At 43.9% G+C, this 22272-nt stretch overlaps 1 protein-coding gene across 1 annotated transcript in view; it reads right to left on the bottom strand.

Annotated features, from left to right (window-relative positions):
• MALRD1 (MAM and LDL receptor class A domain containing 1) overlaps positions 1-22272 on the bottom strand; it is a 500931-nt gene that overhangs the window by 143878 nt on the left and 334781 nt on the right. The window contains exon 28 of the mRNA XM_090049813.1: positions 1344-1472. Coding sequence (XP_089905939.1) covers positions 1344-1472 — 129 coding nt within the window. The remainder of the gene's footprint in view (positions 1-1343; positions 1473-22272) is intronic.

Raw genomic sequence — 22272 nt, 5'->3', positions numbered from 1 at the left:
GGGTCGGGGTGGAGGTGTGTGGGGGGTAGAATCTTAAAAAAGAATGATTAGTATGAAAATCTATTGTAATTGCTTTATGAATGTGATGAATTGTTTCTCTCCTGCATATCAAGACTAATTTTGATGAGATTCATATGGACAATATAGCAGAATCTTGAGCTATAAGCTCAAGATTTACTAAAACAAAAACAAAAAAATAGATTCTTTGGCCTTCTTCCTCTGAAAGTGTATTTCTAGTATATTAAAAAAAATGACTTGAGGCAGAGAACATTGTTTCTGCTTGTTGCCATTTAGAAACAAATGTTCTCAGTGGGCACATCTACACGAGATGCTACTGTGCAGTCATTACTGAGCATTTATATAGTACTTGCATTAACAAGTATTAAATAAATGTGCAGTAACTGGAGTTACTGCCCAGTAGCACTGGTGAACATATTTTAGGTGATCCTACTGTGCAGGAGCCTAATAATACTATGCAGCAGCATATTAGCACTGTCCATGCTGTGATGAGTTACTGTGCAGGATTTTTCAGCTACCACACAGTGTCTTATGTAGATGTGTCCAGTTTGAAGGGATGGCTTGTTTAACTATAAGCTCTTTTCACTTATCTAGGTTTTAGAAGTTAAGTTTGGTCCTTCTACAGACATCATCAGTACAGATGTTGTGCAGGTCAAATTAGGCCTGAGTCTTCAGTGGGGTCACACAGGCGTATTTATCAAATAGTTCTGTTGATAATGAAGACAGAAGATAACCCAGTTGACACTTTCTGTTTTGTTGCTTCTGCTGCTATAGTAGGAGGGAAGAGCAATTCTATCCTATTTTGTCAGTACAATGAAAATGCAAGTCAGATAGTATTCCAAGCACATACACAGAGTTGATCTGAAGGGTAAGATTATGTCATTTCTACATAGTCACTTGCTGGAGTACAACTGTACGCTAAACAAATCTATACTCATATCAATTTGCTTATTTGGCTTTTCCCTTTAATGGTGACAGCTCAAAATATTTTCAAATTAATAAATGAGTTTACATTTCTTCTTATAAGCAATTCGTAGAGTAATCCATGGATTTTGTTCCTTAAAGAAAAGTGAACATGGTTTCCTATTCCATCTTTGTTTTGGATGTTACACATTTGTGACTAAATCACATTTAAATATTTTCATTCAGCAAATGTCTCTGAGGATCTGAAAATGTCAAACCTTGTGCGTTGGAGGAGCAGGGGAGAAGGAGATCTGCTTGCAATTATCTTCTGAGCAGCTGCGTGAATCCATCTAAGCTACATTACAGTATTTAAGGTTAACATTTTAATTGGAGCTTATATTAATATATAGAGAGGTACTTACTGCAGTCAGCTTCATCAGATTGGTCCTCACAGTCTGGTTTGTAGTCACAAACAAGGTGAGACTCAATGCAATTCTTGTTCCAACACACAAAATCAGTGATTGCTGGGCATTCTCTAGGACTCTCTCCAACTAAAACCAACATGATGTTTAAATCAATATTGTAATTCAATTGAAGTATGCCCCTTTTATTTATTTACCCATTATACACCACCACTAGTGATTTACTGTTTCCTTCAGATGTTATTCAAACCTGCTGTCTTTCAGTGATGTCTTCTGCCTGCCTAGACTGCTATATTGGCCATCCTCAAAGCTCTATGAATGGAATGTTTCCACTGGGTGGAATTCATTTCAATGTTGGCCCAATTGTTTCCTTGTGCAGACACTTTTGTATGAAATAGGATTGGTAGCAAAACCAGTACAAATGGGGAAAGCAAAGGGAACATGCTATAAGCTGGAAAAAAGGCAGTGGTAAAATGTGGGCAAGTCATTAAATTACTTTCATACAGTGTATTTCAGAAGCCTTAAGTGAAAGGTATTTTGGAGTATAGTAGAGAAACTATGACAGCATGCAGGCTGCACAGATATTCTTCCTAAACTATTTGAGATGAAGACCTGTTTTCCTAGCTCATTTGTGAAACAGTTAAAACCAGAGAAAGAGAATGAAAGAATAATTGCAGCTTTTCACTAGAAAGGCTATAGCTAAAGTCAGTCAGCTTTCAGTTTCATCCTTCTGTCAAACCATAAAAAGCCTGATGTAATGTTAATCAAGTGTTTCAGGATATTGGCTACAAAACTCCAATTAGCACTAATAAAACGGTGCTGTTAACCCAAAACACAACATTCTAGTGCCTCAATGTCTACAGGAATAAAGTTTAAAACAGCAGTTCTCAACCTTTGGCATCTTACATTCTACCAGCCATTTTGTCAAAAAACCCTGGTCCCACTCAAACCCTGGTTGAGAGACACTGGTTTAGAAAATGTGTTCTGACTGTGTTCTTTGTATTTGAGTTGTAACAGGACCGCCTTTAAAGGCACCTGTGGCACCTCCAAACAGCCACATTAGGTACATTGTGTACTCCTGATTATAAGGGCACTGCCCCACCCTCACCTGCCATACGTGGAAGTAAAATTAATATAAATTTGGGAAACTGCCTTCAGAAAATCAGGGTTTAGCCTTAGGTGCCTTGCTGTACCCTATTCAACACTGGGCAGCCAATCTGGCTGAATACTTGGTTTAAGTGACCCCTACCAACTAGGGCCTCTCAGGTTCATTCTATTCAATCTAATCTAATTAGACCCAATTAGGCTTACCTAGACTTTGGCTTGTTGGCCCTACCTTAGTCTGAGGGGCTTGCTTGCCCCTTACTATAGCCCTTGTGGCTTGCTTGGCTGTCACTCCCTCTGCACACTGGGTTCGTTTATGGTCTGCCTGTTCCCAACAGGCTATCTGGGACCCCGAAGTGTATCTTGGGAGAAATCCCAGCTCCCCTTGGACTCAGTGGTCCACTGTCATCTCTGTTCCTGACAGAACTCCCTAGGTACCATGCCTGTTCTGGACAGAGCCCTTCCTAAGTGCCATGCCTATTCTAGACAAGGCTATCCTGGTCTCAGAGGATTACTACTTTTTTTTGTTCCACTCAGTCAATACAGCACTAACCACTGTGGCTTCCACTCACTTAGTGGCCCCCACCCTCCCCTTGAACTTTATGCACTTTAGCCTCTTCCCTTTGCAGTTCACTCCAAGTCAAATTGCTTGCAGCTTTTACAGCTTGGGACCCTGCTGCAACCTTAGCCCTACTGCCTGGCCCTGCTCTCAGTAACAGGGATTGGGGCCCCTATTACATCAGTACTATTGTTCTGTGAAACAAGTCTGAAGTGGAATAGATCAGCAGTCACAATTATAGGCAGAATATCTGGAAGCATCTAAGGTTTGATAATTTTGAATTAAAAGCATTTGATAATTTTTAAGCCTCTTATAGATCTGGTTTCTAACACTGATCCACATGGCTCCTATTTTTCAGAGAGCTGATGATCCTCAAGCTCTTACTAATGCTGACATGATAAAACAAGCAGGGCTAAATTTTCGGCTCCCAGGGTATTTACACACATGCAGGAAGGCTGTTTCAATGAGCTGTAATCCAGTGCATCAGAGCAGACTTGATTAATAGTGTCTAGCGGGGTGTAGAAATTAATGTGCTCCAGCAGCCTCCGGCACATCAGCATCTCCACACTGAAAAATGGTGGCAGGTTGCTTTGAACTAAAGCTCATTCAATGAGCTTTCGTTAAAAGCAGTATTGTATGGACACTATGACGTGATGCAATACCTTGTGATGTGACACTCGGGTGCTTCTAATTAGTGTGGCTTGCTAATGAAAGCACCTCCCCTGCCTCCTGGAGCACATCTATAAATGTCCCCAGAGCATAGGAACAAGGATATATTAAAAGACATATTCAGATGGAACTAAGATACTTGGAGTAGTGTGGCAGGGTACTGGATGTGCCTGCCACTTTAAGAGGTCAGGCAGCCTGTTGAGCCACTGGCAGGTGTGTGTCAGAGCTAATGGCAGAGTCAGCTGACTCAGGGGGCTGGCAGGTGAGGCTAGGCCTGGTCAAAGGAGTCACTTGATTGAAGGAAGGCTGGGCTTAGACAGGGTATAAGCCTAGACCCTGAAATCAGGGCCATCTTGGGAGCTGGTGTAGGAACATCACCCAGCAGGAAGATTGCTACTCCTGAATTCCAGCAAGGAAAATAATATCTGGAGGTCTGGGTAGGAACTAAGGGGATGGAGGAGGTTCTTAGGGGTGCAGTGTGGGGTCCAGAGTCCTGAAAAGGGGGCTGAGTGCCTGGGGCCTATTGAGAAGATGGTTCAGGAAAAGCCCAGAGAAGGAAGGGGCTGCAATAAGGAAGACCTATGGAGGCTCTGAACCTGCAAGAGAGAGAAAGAGAGAGAGAGTGATCTATGGAGGGGCTTAAGTGGGCAGACCCACAGAGAGGAGAGGGCTGGTAGTTGGAGGACAGACCCTGGGAACCTTGACTGGCTTATACTGGGTTCAGGGCCCAGAAAGGGCTGAAGGGTGAAACAGACCACTGTGAGAGACTGACGGAACTGGGAGTCTGGAGTCTTCACTGGCCTGGAGGTGGGGCCAGGGCCTAGGAGAGGTATAAAGGTCCATGTGGGGCCACAGACAAGAGGGAGGGGACAGGGAGCATGCAGCCCAGTATGATGATAGCTGGTAGGAGTCCAAGAGTGAGCTGGGGGCCAGAGACAAAGGACTTGGATGTGAGATGGAGCCAGGGCTAGGGGGGGACCAGTGGTTAGTAGCCCAGGAGGGGTGTAGGGCACCTTGGAGAGAGCCCAAAGAGTTATGGATAAGACCAGGATGATTTGAAGAAGAGTAAGATCTCAAATTGCACCCTACTGGAGGTGGTTGGTGTGGTGGGGTTGCCTGTGGCAGGGTAGTCTCCATAAAATGCCACGCATGAGCCATTCCAGGGAAATGGGAGGATGGGGCACTGGAAAGCCTCAACTCCCACTGCTTTGTAAATAACCCTGTGGAGGGGGAAGGCTTGGGAAGCACACCCTGACAGAAGAGCAGTTGATGTGGATCTGGAAGCGCAGTGAGGGGCCAGAGAAACCAGAACCAGGACCAGGACCAGGTGGGTCCAGAGGCGCAGTGAGAGGCCAAGGAAGACCAGGACCATGTGGGTCTAGAGGACCAGTGAGGGGCTGGGAAATAGAGGGTAGGACCAGAGGGGTCCAAGTCTATGAGTTCTGAGGCCCAGCAAGGGGTCTGAGGCCTACAGTGAGGCCCAGTGAGTATGGTGGGACCATAGGGGTCCAGCAGCCCAGTGAGGAGAATGTTGCAGGGCCAGATGGGTCTGAGGGCCTGAAGAGCAGCTTGGAAATGAATCAATAACAGGGTCCAGAACAAGGGTCCAAGAAGGGGGCTGACAGCCTGGAGAGGGGCCAAGAGAAAGATCAAGGGACCTAGTAGCTTGGTGACTGGTTGAAGGAGACCAAGGGGATCTGAGGGCCTAGAGAGGGGCCATAGGAAAGACCTAGGGGTCTGGCAACTGGAGTTGTTGGGTGAGACAGAGGGGTCTGAGGGCTCAAAGAGGGGATGGAGGAGAGACTGAGGGGGGTCTGGCAACTGGAGTAGGGCTAAGAGGCTGAGGAATTGGAAGACCCAGTGAGGGGCTGTGTCAGCAATGAGTTGTACACCTCTATGGATGCCATCTGCGAGGTATGGGGTGGATTTGGAGCCACACAATTAGCCCTTAAGGCTTGTGGTGCTATCTGGGGGAAACTTATTGAATGAGGCTCAGCAAGGAACCTCGGTGGAGGTTCAGGGGTTCAGTGCAACCAGGCCATGCAAAGGCCTGTGGGCAGCCTCCCTATTATCATATTTATTGTCAAGGTATGGCAGATGAGATGGAAAGGTGCCCTAGGGATGATATGGTCAGGGACCCTCCAGGGAAATGTCATGGCCACCCCTGGGACCTGATCTTGTGACAAGCAGGTATTCAAGTTAGCTAAATGTCTGGTTTCATTAAAGGTACCATTTCGTTCACTTTAGGAGTTTAAAATAAGTATATTCACTGACTGAAGTAATTCATGTGTGATAAGCTAATAGCAACTTGAACACCTAAAGTTCTCAAACCATGTAGCAAAAGCTAATAATTTACTAATACCTGTTTTCAGGGATTTGAAAAGACAGCGGAGAAGTTGCGTGGCTTGAAGAAAATCACTAAATGCTTCAATGGCACCTGGAATAGAACCCACTTCTTAAAAATACCATATAATTCTCCACTGAACTAACAATTAAAAAGTAACTCAGGTGATAAGCTGGGAGCTTCTACATTGCTGAAGTGAGATTACTTGAAGTGGAGATGGGTCTTTCCACATCTTAGTAGCATAACTATTGGACACAGTGGATCTGGATTCTAAACTGTGGCTTGGTCCTCTCTAGATAGCTATTAAAAAACCATGTTTTTTCCAGGTAGCTGCTTACGAACTAGCAGGTACATTTACAAACATTATGTAAATTCTGGCAAAAGTTCTGGCACAGACCAGGACGCAAATCTGTTTCGGAATGAACATAACAACGAGTGGCACAAACAGATATAAACATAATATGCCTCCTAAATTTCCAAGTAAAGGTCTATACAAATCTCCGTACTAAGTCCATACAAAAACAAAGGCCCAGTTTTCTACAGTATACAGCATTATCTCTAACTAATTACATCCCTGCATGTTCACCAAAATATATCTTATTTCTGAGGTCCTATGTGCATTTCAACACAAGAGCTTGTATTGATAAGATTCTAACAATATAGAAAACATGAGGACCTCCAAGATATTACTTTGCTAGTCCTTTTCCCAACCAAGAAACATCAGTTTCCAACATCCAAGTTAGATTCTATCACTACTTAATCCATAGAGTTAGAACGATAGGATTTTCAAAAGTGACACTCAGATTTCCAGCAGATATGCTTTACAAGCCAACCAATTCCTCCTAACAACTATTAAATTCTGACATGGTACAACAATGAAATTTCTGATAAAATGAGGAACAATTCAATTTTTCTTTCTTCCCACTCCCTTCTCTGTTTGCATGTGTACATAGTGTGAAAATGCACAAATAAATTGCCTGTGTGGTTTATTTAATCAAGTGGAAATGTAATTTGCTACTTTATAATCTCTTTTTTTATTAGTATTGTATCTTAAAGTCATCTACCATTTGTTTTAATCTAGTTTTCTTACCTAGTTTTTCAGTTTGACCAAACTAAATTAATTATTCTCCCAGATCTACAAGGAATATTTCCTTGGAAAGGATCTAACATTTATAATTACAGATAACCATGTAAGTAGGGAATAGGGCCAGCTACATTTTAGTGCATAACATGAAAGATCTGAAAGTATGGCAAGGAGAAATTGAGACTAGTTTGGAGCATAAAGCCAGGGGTCAAGGTCCAAGGACATATAGGAAAGCCCCAGTGTTCCTATATGTTGTGTATAATCTTGGGTAAATTATTTAATTTCTTCCATGTGCTGTAAGTCCTCATCAGTAAAATACTCCCCTGGTCTTTTTTTCTCTAGACTAACTAACCGAGTTATTCTAAACTTTCCTCATAATACTTGTGGGAAACATCACATGAATATAGCATTTGGTGATTTATTTCTAACAAGAAAGCATGAATTAACTAGATGTAGTAAAGCAGAAGCATGTTAAGAAAATAACTGAGCATTAGGGTAGCATTGAAAAAAAAAGTTAACTAGAAACAGCTATGCTGTTTGAAACCAACAATTTTGTTGTTTTTCCCCTGGACCAGAGCTCTATAGAGACACATATATTTTTATCTGTAAAGTCTCCTATAGGGTGAACACTGGGGCTAGGGACAGACATTACATATAAACCATTTTAAGTGATCAGAAACTGGTTTAAACCTGTAACAGAACATATGTTCAATGCACATAAACCAGTTTCAAAATGGCTGAAACTGGTTTGAGCTAAACCTGGTTGAATGTAGTATTAGACTTAAGTGATCTGGCTCAAACGGGTTTATGTGATGTCTGTCCCAGACCCTTTGCTGGTTTAAAATAAACCAGACACTCCTGGCATGCACTCTGGGCTGGGTCGGGCTCTCTGCTCCACTGCAGAGCTAGCCCCTCCCCCTCTGCTCCCTGGCTGGAGCTTGGCACAGACTTGTAGGCACAGAGTGTTTGCCTGGCTTCTCCCTGCTAAACAGGGATTATTCCTCCCCCCACCCCGCCGTCTTATGCAGACACCTCAGCATTAACTAGCAGACCACACAGCTATGGTCTATGCTGTGGGAAAGGACAGAGGCAGACAGGCTTTTTGGAGCTAATCTTGGAAGAGCTGTTTAAGAATAGCTTCATTACTTAAAGGAGAGAGGCTTTGTTTTCTTAATGAGTTGATAAACACAAAGTTAGGGGTGATATGTATTTCCTGCTGGGCAGCTCAGTGGGGTGGTGGGTGGGGAATAATCAGAGTGTCCTGATGGGGTCTGGCCACACCTTCACCCTCAGCTCTGACATGTGGAAACAAAGGGAGGGCTGCTCTAGCGCTCCCTGGCTTGTAGCCTGAGCCACTGCATGTCCCTGCATTTCTGGGATGTCTGTCTGGGTTACAAACTGATTTAGCCTATCCAGGTTGGACTAACCTGCAAAAATTGAATCAATTTAGGCTCAGGCTCAGGCTTTTTGAATGCCTGTCCTTAGCCTCGAGGATTAGAATCTCATGAATCCTTTCTCATTAAAACAATTACTCTGGGGCAGGAAAATTGCAATTGCCTGTTATTCATTCCACCCATTTCTCTAGTTCTCCTTTGGAATTGCAACACATCTCTAAACCAAAAACAACTGAGGGTTGGAAGAATAACACAAGAAATAGTTTAGATGAAATACTAATGACTATGTTATACACTTCAGCAAATGAAACAAAAGCACTTGAAAAGGAAAAGGAATACACAAAATATTCTTTTTCACTGAAATGCCTTTTGACTAACATAGTAAAGAGTCACAGTCTTCAAATGAATTCTAGAAACAGTTTGCTTTATTGGACAAAACTTATAAAAGAAACAAGTTAATGATGACTGCTTGTAGCAGGGCACTAAGGTTCCTGCTACTGACAAACAGTAATATGGGCTCAGCTGCCAGTCACCAGGGCAGCACAGGTGTGGGTTGCTGAGACAACCCGTTTGGTCAGCTGACCGGAAGGGGGCAGGGCCTGGCCTATGTAAACAAGCCAGGCTGAGGCCAGAAGTTCAGTTCCCCTCTGGCAGTTGAGGAAGAGGGAGCTCTGCTGGGAGTAGGCAGGACAGAGAAGCCTGATGGTCTGAGCGGTTTCTGCATGAGGACATCGGGTGGAGGAAACCCTAGTAGGGATATGAATGAAAGTTAGCCAGTTGGCTTGGAATTTATGTTGTAGCTGCTAGCCCAGGAGTGGGAGTTTTCTGTTTTTATTGTTGTGTAAGACCGGAGGACCGGGTGAGGCTATTAGGGGTGGAGAAGGCCTCATAGGGGCTCCATGGTAGTGTGGAGACCCAGCGCCAGAGAGGGCGCCATGTTTTGGGGGTGTATCAACCCCAGCCCCAGTGTGGGCAGTATCGTGAGTAAAAAGCACCAGTGCAGGTGCAGGCGAGAAGCCCCAGTGGGACGCAAGACCCGGAAAGGGGGTCTGGAGGCCAGGCAAGGCTGCGGCCACCTGAGCCTCGATTGTGGGGATCGCGAGTCAAGGCCCCAGTGCAGGCGAGAGCATGGGAGACAGGCCCCAGTGCGGGCTGCGAGAGCTCAGACAGGGAAGAGGCCCCAGTGTGGGCAAGAGCACGGGAGACAGGCCCCAGTGTGGGCAGCGGCTGTGAGGGAAGCCAGGGAGAGCCCGTGAGGGCCCGGGAGACTGTAGAGCCCACGTGTAGCCCCAGAGGTTAGAGTGTACCGTGTCACTGAAGGCAGGGCACAGACTGGAACATCTCAAGGCACCGTGCCAAAGAGCCGTGCTAAAGAGGGTAGAAAGGCAGCCTCCCTTACCATCAAAGACGTGGTGGGCGAGATAGCGAGGGTGCATTGAACCCGATTTGGCACGGTAGGTAGGGGGCTAGGGGAGTTCATGGCACCCCTAGGTCCCATCCTGCCACATTGCTATAGAATCATAGAAAGTTAGGGTTGGAAGGGACCTTAGAAGGTCACCTAGTCCAACCCCTCCTCAAAGCATCCCCAGCTAGATCATCCCAGCCAAAGCTTTGTCTAGCCAGGTTTTGAAAACCTCCAAGGATGGAGCTTCCACCACCTCTCTGGGTAACCTGTTCCAGTGCTTCACTACCCTCCTAGTGAGAAAATTCTTCTAACCAAAACTTCCCTTGCTGCAACCTGAGATTGTTGCTTCTTGTTCTGTCATCTGCCACCACTGAGAACAGTCTAGCTCCATCCTCTTTTGAACCCTCTTTCAGGTAGTTGAAGGCTGCTATTAAGTCCCCTCTCGGTCTCTTCTTCTCTAAATTAAATAAGCCCAGTTCCCTCAGTCTTCCTCAGAAGTCATGTCCCCCACCCCCCTCACCATTGTTATTGTCCTCTGCTGGACTCTCTCCAATTTGTCCACATCCTTTCTGTAGTGGGGGGTGGGGAAGCAAAACTAAACACAGTACTCCAGATGTGGCCTCACCAGTGCTGAATAAAGGGGAATAATCACTTCCCTTAACCTACTGGCAACACACCTACCAGTGCAACTCTGTATGCTGTTAGTATGCTGTTAGTCTTCTTTGCAACAAGAGCATACTGCTGGATCATATTCAACTTATTGGCCACTGTAACCCCCAGCTTGTACTGGTACATGGGATTGTTCCATCCTAAGTGCAGGACTTCGCATTTGTCCTTGTTGAACCTCATGAAATTCCTTTTGGCCCACTTCTCCCATTTGCCTAGGTGACTCTGAATCCTTACCCTACCTGATCACCATGAGTTTCCAGAGATGATGACCAATGGCTGTGCAATCAGATCAGCCAACTCAGCACCCTTGGTTGCATCCCATCTGGCCGCATCAACTTATACACATCCAGATTTTCTAAGTAGTCCCTAACTTTTTTTACCTCAGTCTTCGCAGGTCAGGTCAGTTCCCAGACTACTGCTCCTGGCAGCACAGTTTGGGGAGGAGGTAAGCAGCCCTCAGTGGTGAAAGAACAGGTTAGGGACTAACCAGTGATCTTACGGTCATCTTCAAATTTGAAGGATGAACAAGAACAACAAAAAGACTGAGGTGAAGAAGGCATTACGCATTTCAGCCTTTTCTGCCTCCCCCATTCCGTGATCTTCCTCATGCTACCAACATACTTGTAGATACCCTTCTTGCGACCCTTCACATCCCTTGCTAGCTGGAACTCCAATTGCACTTTGGCCTTCCTGACTTCATCCCTGCAAGCCTGAGCAATACTCTTATATTCTTCCCTAGTTATTTGTCCAAGTTTCCACTTCTTATAAACTTCCTTTTTGTGATTTAGTTTACTATAATAATGTCCATTAAAACAATTTAATCTTAAAGTACTTTAAACTTTACAAACTTATCCTCAGAGTATCATCCTATTATATATCAAGTCACTCATGGTGTGCCAGTATTCAGCAGTACATTCACCAAGTTGTCAAGGCATGCCAGGTTCTACAAACACTACTACACGAGGAAGCAATGGGGTAGCATTTACATCTTCTTGTTCCTCACTCTCCTGACTTCATGACTAGGAATCCATTTACAGCTGTGTAATCAAGGGTGGCCATCAGCATGAGTGTAGAGCAAGTTTCAAGCTCATCTCTCAGGAGCTGTAGCCAGATGCCTGAACCACTCTGTCATGACTCCCTATAATGTATTACATGTTTTTGTTGTTCATCCTTCAAATTTGAAGATGACTGTAAGATCACTGGTTGGTTTAGTTTCTGTGAGTACTTGAGTGGCTGCTCAGGCCAATTTGTACTTTGAACTGTCTGTCTGACACACTGAGCAAGAGATGGCACTTTGGCTTGCTTGATCAATAGTGGATATGCTGCTGTTGTGAGATTTACACTGTTTGCACTTCTGTCTGTCTCAGCAGTTCTCCTCTGCTCATAGATGGTAAGCTGCAGTATGGATGAGGCTTTGCCAGGTGAAAGCATCATGAGTGTAATCTTCCCAAGATTTCAGGTTAATGTTGAAATGTTTCAAGGATGACTTGAGGGAGTCCTTGAAACATTTCTTCTGGCCTCTCTGAGAGTGCTTTCTCCCCTTTAGCTTACCGTAGAAGATCTTTGGCAGTCACTCATCTGACATCCTGGTGACATGGCCTGCCCATCTCATCTTTGATTTCATCCACAGAGTGTAGATGTTTGGAATGCCTGCCTGTGTGAGAACTTGTCTTGCCATCTTATCCTCACCCGTTTCCTTAGCTTGTGTGAAAGTGGTTCAGCTTCATATCATGGCATCTGTACACCATCTAGGTTTCATATGCATTCATGAAGATTGGCAACACAATGGATTTGTAGACCTTAAGATTTGTTTGTTAACTGATGCTTCTGTGCTCTCACACATTTGCACATAGTCTGCCGAAGGCCATGCTTGCTTTGGCAACTCTGGAATTGGTTTCATCATTGATGTGAACGGCACACGACAGTTTATTGCTGAGATAGGTGAACCTGTCCACTGCCTGAAGGGTTTGGCCATTCACTGTGATGGTAAGCTCTACATAAGACTTTCCTGGTGCAGGCTGGAGTATCACTTCTGTCTGCTTAGTGTTGATTGTGTGACCAAAGTTGTCATGAACTCCAGAGAAATAGTCTATACTCCACCACATATCAGACTGAGATTTGGCATTCAGGAAACAGTCATCAGCAAACAGAAGATCACAAACAGGCATGTCCTGTAACTTTGTCTATGCCTGTAGTCTTCTTGAACTGAAGAGCTTGCCATCAGTCAATCCCGATGTCATTTGGGACTGACTGACGGCAAGCTCTTTAGTTTGAGAAGGATGTCAATCCCAATGTCACAGCCATGAAAATAATTTGTAAACAAAGCAGAGAACATCCTACTGAAGAGAGTTGGGGCCACCACACAGCCCTTCTTGATTTCCATTGGTGACTGGGAATAGTTCAGATGACTCATCCACAATGTGAACAAGAATGCCATCATGGAATTGATGAACCATTGTGATTAATTTCTCTGGGCAATCAAATTTTGCTATGATCTTCCAAAGGCCCTCCTGACTGTCTGTATCAAATACTTTTGTCAGGTCAATGAAAATCATATACAGCTTGGAGTTCTGTTCCTGGCATTTCCCCTGAAGCTGAAAAGCTGCAAACACCACGTCTATGGTCCTCCAATGTTAACTGAGACAGTGAAAGCAATTAACTTGCTATCAAATGGCAAAGCACTTGGAACAGATGCTATATCAGTAAAGGTCTATTGGTCAGGTCAATTGGTCAGGTCACAGTTAGAGTAGTGCATCCAGTTCTGGGTGCCGCACTTCAGAAGGGATGTGGACAACACTGAGAGGGTCCGAAGGAGGGCTACTTGCATGGTCAGGGGGCAGCAGGGCAGGCCTTACGAGGAAAGGCTTCGGGACCTGAACCTGTTCAGCCTCCACAAGAAAAGGCTGAGAGCGGATCTGGTGGCCGTCTATAAATTTACCAGGGGGACCAGCGGGGAATGGAAGAATCCTTGTTTCCCCGAGCACTACCAGGAGTAACTAGGAATAACAGACACAAGTTGACTGAGAGTAGGTCCAGGCTAGACATCAGGAAACACTACTTTACAGACAGGGTGGCTAGAATCTGGAACCAACTTCCAAGGGAAGTGGTGCTCACTCCTACCCTGAGGGGTCTTCAAAAGGAGGCTAGATAATCACCTGGCTAGGGTCATTTGACCCCAGCATTCTTTCCTGCCTATGGCAGGTGGTCAGACTTGATGATCTGCTCAGGTCCCTTCTGACCCTACCTACTATGAAACTAAGGCTGGTGGCTCACATATGGCTCTGAAACTGACTGAATTCTTCTAGTCAATATGGAATCAAGGAACTATATCCCAGGAGTACAAGGATGCATCCATTGTCCACTTGTACAAGTGGAAAGACAACAGACAATCCTGCAACAACCATCAGGGTATCTCCTTGCTGTTAACAGCTGGCAAAAACCTCACCAGAATTCTGCTGAACCATCTTGTGCAACAAACACATTGAATAAGGGCTTCTTCCCTGACAGTCAATGTGGCTTCAGGAAAGGCTGTGGGACCATAGACGTGCATTACACATGCACATACAATCACATGCAGAATCCTGGAATTGCTCATGGAGCCAGCAAGCCACAAGCATTTTAGCCTCCCATAGGAGTTACCCTCGAAGCCAAACTCGCATACAGGTGTCAGTAATTGTATATATGTCAACAATCATAGCAAATGAACAATATTTTTGAGAGTAGAAAGTATCTGTCTGGTCACTGGGCCTTCATACTGCTATAAGAGGATCATCTATCGGTAAGTTCATGCAAGCATATTGTTTCTCTTGAAATTTACTACAAAAGCCAGTAGGATCTGGTAGGGCCAATGAGTTTTGCTCTGTCTTTGTGAGAGAGTGTGCACAAGCAACCTTTCAATAGTTGGTAAGACAGAAGCATTTCTGTGATGGCTGCTTCATTTATTTTGAATTTTAGGTACTTAAGAAAGGCTGAATAGTAGTAATGCAAACTGTAGATGTACCTTATCTAGAACAGAATGGATAACTGGAGGAAAATTTAATCAATAGAAAGTTGTAATCTCTCATCTTAAAATGATAGATGCCAAGAAATTTCATAGTTATATTATTATATGAATAATCTGCAACTAGAAATGCCTGTCACAAAAAGTATTAAGTTATATCATGCCCGGATCAGATAAAGGGTTTCCAATCTCTTATATATTCCAAAGAGTAACAACTAACCCCTTTTCAGCATTTCCTCTGTTCTGGAGGAACACTGTATTAATATTTCAAAATGACCCATGTCAGTGAATGGTGAGATGAATAAATAAAGTAACAGTATAATTAAATAACTGACAGTATTTAACCAAAATGGTGTGGGCTCAATGAAAATGAAAATCATAGACATCAGATTATTAATTGATCTAATAAATTATATGTTTTCTATAATTATTAAGTTTCAAGAAACAATGGAGTTTTTTCTTACACAACTTGGTTTTCAAGTAGCAAAAACACTCCCAACTTTATTCTGGACTAATTGCTTTCCAATTTAGAGTGTTTAAATTTAATTTGTGTTCCCAAAAGGGGACGAGATTAATAAATGTTTAGATACTCTTTTGATATTATTTAAAATAGAAGGACAGCCAAACTGTTTTAAAAAAATGTTTATTATTTAAACACTTTGAACATGAATACATTCCTTATTTTCCAAGTTTTGGCCTGGAACAAATTAAAATATGCATAGCACCCCCCCCCCCCCCCCAAACCAAAAATAGCAGCAGATCTGAAACTACTCAGTAGCATGAAAAATAAAGAAGGCTTAACGCCTAACTATTTTATAACAAGAGTTGAGTTTGTTTGCCTTCATTAACAGTATTATTTTAAACAGGCTCAGATCCATATGAAAACATCAACACACTATTAGCATACTTAACAATAATGGTTCTGTCCATACATGACCTTGGTGGTCTTTCACAGGGAAGTCTGGATAAAATTTTCTACTGATGCAAACTAGAAATCAGTTCAAACAACACTTTTGGTTCAGAAGCTGTAGGGAATTTTATGTAGCTCATGTGCCATGTAGAACACCAGGCTTAATTTGAAATCATGCATTCAATCTGACATAAACAGTAGACTTACTAAATTATATTGACTTCTAGTAAAGAATTTCATCTGTAAATACAAAATCCAACTAATGTGGTTCCTAAAGATGCTCAAAGAGACATCAAGAATCTGGTGGAAAAAGCATATAAAAAGCATGAATCAAAGATGTAACCAACAATCTATCAATATATGAAAGATGCAGAATCCTGCATCAATTCAAGCAATATGAAAGTTCAAAAAGATTTTCTTCAGCAGTCCTGGTTTTTAGCTCTTCAGATCTGTCATAGACAGATATATTTATAACATACACTAAATAGGAAATTATTAAATCTGACAGATAGAAGTAAGGGTAGACTAGAGGGGAGAAAGTTAGGGCAGGTATGGCCAACCTACCACAAGTGGCACCATAAGCCTTTGTGTGTGGCACACAGCAGATCAGGGAATGGATGAACAACACAGTGGGAGATAGGCAGAAAGCAGAGTAGCAGATGGGACAAGGAGCACAGAAAAAGAAAGCACAGCAACAGACTGGGTAGGGAACATAGGGCAGGATGCAAAAAGCAGAGCAGCAGATTAAGCAGGGGAAGAATATCAGAATGGCACTTCCAAAGACTTCAGGGCTTATTTCCCCCACCTGACCACAATATGCCTGCACAGAATGTTGCTGGAATTTGATTGGAGCACCTGGTTCTATGGAATCCTGTAGCATGTCAGGGTCCCAGGGGCACCCGTGATGCCCCTTGGTGGCTACGTGAGCATGCCCCACTCTGCCCCTAGGGTGCCTTCCTTTATCTCCTGCCATGCCTTGATGATATAAAGATAATAATGGGGAGGCATCCCTATCTAGCAGACAAACATCAGATCAAGTTGAGCGTCTCTTAAGAACAATGTATTTATCATAGTTCAATAAAGATATCAAGTCAATGAATACCAAACATTTACTAGATCCCTTAACTTTAGTGTGAGGGTTTGGATAGGATGCAGGCAGCTGGGCTTGCAGGAAGGCCCCTAAGAGCAATTATGAGGTTAGCAAAGTAGTTGTGCAGATTACTAGAGCATTGGGCTGGGGTCTAAGTCAGAGGGCTGAGAACACAGGGACTAAGTTCCAGGAGGACTGAGAAGTGAAATTCAAGAGGCAAAATCCAAGAAAAAATCTGAGATCAGAAACCAGGAGTCAGAGAATTGGTGCCTTGTTTCAGGGGAGATCCAAGGTCAGAGTTGGGAAGAGCCAAACCTGAGTCAGGAGCCAGGATAATCAGAAGGAGTAGTGAATGCAAGGCTTGCCAGAGCAAACTGTGGTTGTGTCAAGGCATGCCGGTAGCCTGAGGCTGCAGGTGCACTTAAACAGGATGAGCAGCTCTTTCAGTAGCTAATCCAGTCACAGAAAACTTGGGCAATCTCATTAGCCAGTGATCGGGGCAGATGCAATAGCTCACGTGCTTGGTCCAGCTGGGCATCCCTGATCAGAGTTATTGACAGTACTGCCCACCCCAGTCCCCCTTACAGGACTGTCTTCTAAGCATCCCAGGATCTGGCTTTTCTGGGTACCTCTGATGGAAGTATTACACTAGTTTGAAGTCATGAATGTGGTTGACTGGTTCCCAGGATTATATTTTAGTCCCATAGGTCTTCTAATCAATCAAGTAGTGTTCCTCGGATCTATTTAGAGTCTAAGGCCCACTTAACAATATATGTTTCATGACCTTTCACTATCATGGGTGGGGGCATAGATTCAGATGGTCAGGATGTTTTTTGATGAATGGTTTGAGTAGGAATATGTGGAAAATGGGGTGTGCTTTAATGTTTCTGGAAGCTGGAAGTGAACACAAAAGATTTATTTGTTCTATAAACTGAAATGGGCCGAGATACCGGTAGTCCAGTTTGGCTAATGGTCTCAGGGTCTAGATATTTTTTGAAGAGAGACAGGCCAAAATGGTGGGCTCAGGTTGTCACCAGTTGAAATGGTGGGCCTGGGTTGTCAGTGTTGGTCAGCCTGGTCTTTATATGCAATCTCAGCTGTGCCGAGGTAAGCCTCGAGTTTGTCTTTAAACTGTTGGAGGTGCAATACAAAGTAATTTACCACAAGAATCCATAGATTCATAGATATTAGGGTCAGAAGGGACCTCAGCAGATGAGGGAAGGTACTGGACAGAGTTGGGGATGGAATCCATAGTTGGAGAAAAAATGGGGTGTGGTCTGTGGGTGTATGGAAAGCATTGTTATATGTGAACTCTGCTAGGGCGAGTAAGATCACCCTATTATCCTGATGAAAGTTTAAAAAGCATCTGAGGTATTGCGCAAGGGTCTGATTTAAAATTTATGTTTGTCTATTAGTCTGAGGATGGTATGCAGAGGCATGCAGAGGTTTCATACATCGAGTGTTACAAAACTTGTGCCAGAAGCATGAAATAAATTGGGGAGCACAACTGGACAGGATTTGGGACAGGCTACCATGTCTGCAAAATATATGCCTCAGAAAACTGCCAGCTGTTTTACTGGCAATGGGGACAGACTGGGTAGGGATGAAATGCACCATCTTAGTTAATTAATACACCACAGCCATGGTTATCAAACAGGTCTCGAATGTGGAAGGTCTACAATGAAATCCACCAAAATATTGACCATGGTAGTGTGAGGGTGAGTAACAGCTGAAGAAGACCATCAAACCTAGTTCAAGGTTTCTTGATCCAGGCACACATAGTGTATGGACAGACATATCATTTAATATCCTGACCCATTTGGGGGCACCAGAATTGCTGGAAGACTCAGAACTGGGTCTTGGTCTGTCCAAAGTGACCCACAGGAGATGAGTCATGATAGAAAAGCAATGTTCTTGATCTTATAGGACCCTCTGGAATGTACAGATGGTCCCCTGAGCCACTAAAAATTGGGTGCAGTTTATTAGCAAAGGGATAATCTACAAAGGATGGCTAAGAGGAGGCTTGGCTGAGTGGTTCCCTGAATGAAGTTCTTAAGCTAAGGTTCGTCCTTATGGGATAAGGCATCTGCTTTTTTGGTTTTTGACTCCTGGATGGTACAATGATTATGAACTTAAAATGGGAAAAGAAGAATGACCAACAGACCCATTGCGAATTTAAATTCTGGCTCAATTTGCCATTCCAAGTTCTTATGGCTTGTTAGGGACAGGATGGAGAGCCCTTTCTAGAAGGTGTTGCCATTCCTCAAAAGCTGCTTTGATTATGGAGTTCTCAGTCCCAAATGTCATCATTCATTTTGACTCCTCAGGAGTCAGGGTCTGGGAATAAAACACACAAGGGTGCATTTTGTTTGGAACATAATAGCCCCTAAAATAAAACTCAAAAAGTCAGCTTCCACTACAAAAGGTTTTGTGGGATCAAGGGTGCATCAGAATGGGAGCAGTGATGAAAGCCCTTTTTAGTTTCTTGAAGGCTGTTTGGGTCTCTTGAGACCATTTAAACAGTACCCCTAAACAGTACCCCTTTCTTAAGGAGGGTGGTCAGCAGGGCTACTAAGTGTGAAAACTTTCTCATGAAATGCCTATAAAAATTAAGAAAGCCCACAAACTGTTGGACCTCTTTAACATCATGTGTCATGGTCCCTTTGGTAACAGCAGTTACTTTATGTGGATCCATTGGTCGGCACTCGGTGGAAATTATATAACCCAAGAATTCAATTGAGGCCTTCTCAAAATCACATTTCCCTAGCTTAACATATATTCAGTTCTCTCAGAGTCTGAGCAGCACCTGATACACATGTTCTGAATTTTGGGCCAGACCATCAGAAAAAATTAAAATGTCTTCCAAATTAATTGTAAAAAAGTGGTCCAGTGTATCTTGAAACACATCATTAACAAAATGTTGGAATGTGGAGGGGGGCACTGCAGAGTCCTAAGGGCATAACTGGGTATTCAAAATGCCCACAGTGGGACCAAACTGTAGTCTTCCACTTGTCCCCCTCCCATATACAAACTAGGTTGTAGGCTTTTTGCAGATCTAAGTTTGAAAAAATCTTGGCCTAACAAAGCTGCTCAAATAATTCATTCATTAAAGGTAGTGGACAACAGTTACACACCATTATCTTGTTTAAGGCCCTGTAGTCAATGCCAGGGCAGAGAGAGCCATCTTTGTTGCCCACAGAGAATGTTGGGGCCCTGGCTGGGGATGTAGAAGGCCTGATGAACCCCTTACAGAGGTTCTGCATAATGAACTCCTTGAGAACTTTAAGCTCTGATTCAGGGAGGGCACCCAAACGGGATCTGTACCCCTGGTAAAAGATCAATGGGGCAAATGTAAGGGTTGTGTGTGGGAAGTTGGTCCACACCTTTCTTGTTGAACATGTCAGCCAGATCTCAATATCTGGCAGGAAGAGATGGGTCAGCATCTGCGGGGTATGTACTTCCCATTAAGGCAGGCTGCAGATCTTTTATAGCTGGTGTTAGTACCCTGATGTTTTCAGCCCTGCTTCTGGCCTGGGTACCAGCCAGGGGATCTCCTCTAAGCAAGAGTGCAAGCAGTAAAGTGGGTTGAAACAGAGCTCACTTAACCCCCAAGAGATGTCTGGATTATGGAGGTATAGCCAAGGAGTTCCAAGGATAAGTGAAAAGTCAGGGAAACCGATAAAGTCAAAACAAAGAGACTCTGGGTGGTCACTTATTGTTGCTCCTAGTGTAACCATCTCACTGATGATGGGCCCCAAGGAGTGTTGGGATCCACCCATGGTTTCTATTACTTTGGGGTTCTATTTTGGCCTGACTAGCATCTGATGCAATTCTGCAAGGGTTAAGTGTATGATATTACCAGAGGGCCCTGTGTCTAAGAGGGCCAGAACAGGGACATCCAACCTAAACCAATGCTGTAGGTGAAGGATGACCAGCGAGGACAAATCTTGGGGCCTGGTGGCACTTGAGTGTTTAATAAGTCAGAGGAGCTGGCTGAATGGTCACTAGTGGGCCTGGACAACATCTCTATAATGAGGCTGGGCTGAGGAGGTTCCCAAAGAAAACATGGGCATTCCCCACCTAGGCAGGTTAGGGCGAAGTGCTGTGCCTCCCCACAATGTAGGCAGAGGCCCTGGAAGTGATGACTAGCCTTCTCTTCTGGTGGGGTGGGGGATAGATTCTTCTCCTCGTCTGGTCTACCTGCATAGATTCCAATGAGGGCAGTGTTGGCTTGTCCTAACTGAGATTTGGCTCAGCACTCACGTTGGCACTCAGACAGATGGGTGTCAATACAGCTACTAAGGTCAATGGGTGCATCCAAAGTAGCTTGGAGCTTCACCTGGGCCAACGTGTCTTTAACATGGCTCTGAAGACCCTGATGTAAGCAGACGTGTTGAGCTCTCTCATTCCAGTGTCAGTGAGCAGTCATCTAAACTCAGAGGCATAACTTAAAACCAGGCAGTGCCTTTGTCTGAAAGGTCTGGAGAACTTACTCTGCAGTATGGACCCAATGGGGGTTGTCAGAGATCTTGGCCACAGCTTGTATAAGGTGTCTGAGTTTGTTAAGGAGGGGGTTTGCTGATTTCAGAAGTGGGGAAGCCCAGGCCAGGGTGTACCCATTCAAAAGGCTGATGGTCAGTCCCACCTTGGCCATATCTGAAGGGTAGATTTGAGGCAGAGTTGAAAAGTGAGGTGACACTGGTTAATGAACCCCCAGAAGCAGAGGGGATTCCCATCAGATGTACTGGGTAACAGAATCTGGGTTTCAGGATAAGATGAGTGGGCTGGCTTCCCCAGTGGGCCTGGAATCAGGGTACATTGAGCTGCCAGGGCCATAATCTGGATTTGTAACCCTTGTAAAGCAACCAGCAGCTTGCCTCCAGAAATCTGTCCTGGTTGTAGATCCATCTCCCCGTACCAATGTGGGTCTGGGAGGCACACCTTGTTGTAAAGGTTTGGCCAGGATGTAGGTTTTTTCAGGACATGGGAATAATTACAGGGTCAGCAACATTCCTTTCCTTTTTTATGTCCTTGTAGCAAGGTATTTAGCAAAATTTGCAAATTCATTGGAATCTGACAGGCCATGCCATAAGCACTTCTGCTATGGCCTCAAACTTATGACTTCTAGGCTGTCAACCATGAGCCTTAGTGCCTGCACAAGCCCCAAAGACAAAAGTAGAATAGGGGAAGAAGCAAAATGGAACATAAAAAAGCTAGGGAAAGAGAACAGAAGGGTCTAACTATTAGAGAACTTGTTCCTCCAGACCCTAGATTTAATCCCAGCATTCCTGGTCTCAACATCGCTTTGTGGTCTAGCAAAATGCTGTAAACCACCTGATGAAAAAACTAATGTCTCCATCCCCTTTTAGTGGCACATCCACATGAAAGATAACAGCCTGTTACTGCTAACAGTAACTTTGTTAGCTGAAGTTATAAAAATCCTCACCCTGCCAGTAATCCATAAGGGGTATTGGATTCCCTATAACAGAATTTCTAAATAGGGTTCTGTTAATTAATGCTTTGTTTTCAACTATAACATTTAAAATAAAACTTTGTAAGTAAACGTTAAGAGTTGTGAAAACCTGCAAAAGTCAGGAAATACAAAATTATGGTTGCCGGAACAACCTTACTGTGGCTCTCTCTGGTTCATGCATTATATTGCACATTCCTTATGCCATGACAACATATTCCCCGCAAGCCC

This window comes from Crocodylus siamensis, chromosome 5 (genome assembly GCF_052110815.1).
Source record: "Crocodylus siamensis isolate JL-2025a chromosome 5, ASM5211081v1, whole genome shotgun sequence".
Lineage (NCBI taxonomy): Eukaryota > Metazoa > Chordata > Crocodylia > Crocodylidae > Crocodylus > Crocodylus siamensis.
Note: the sequence above shows the minus strand (reverse complement) of the source record. Positions and strands in the feature narration are given on the sequence as shown.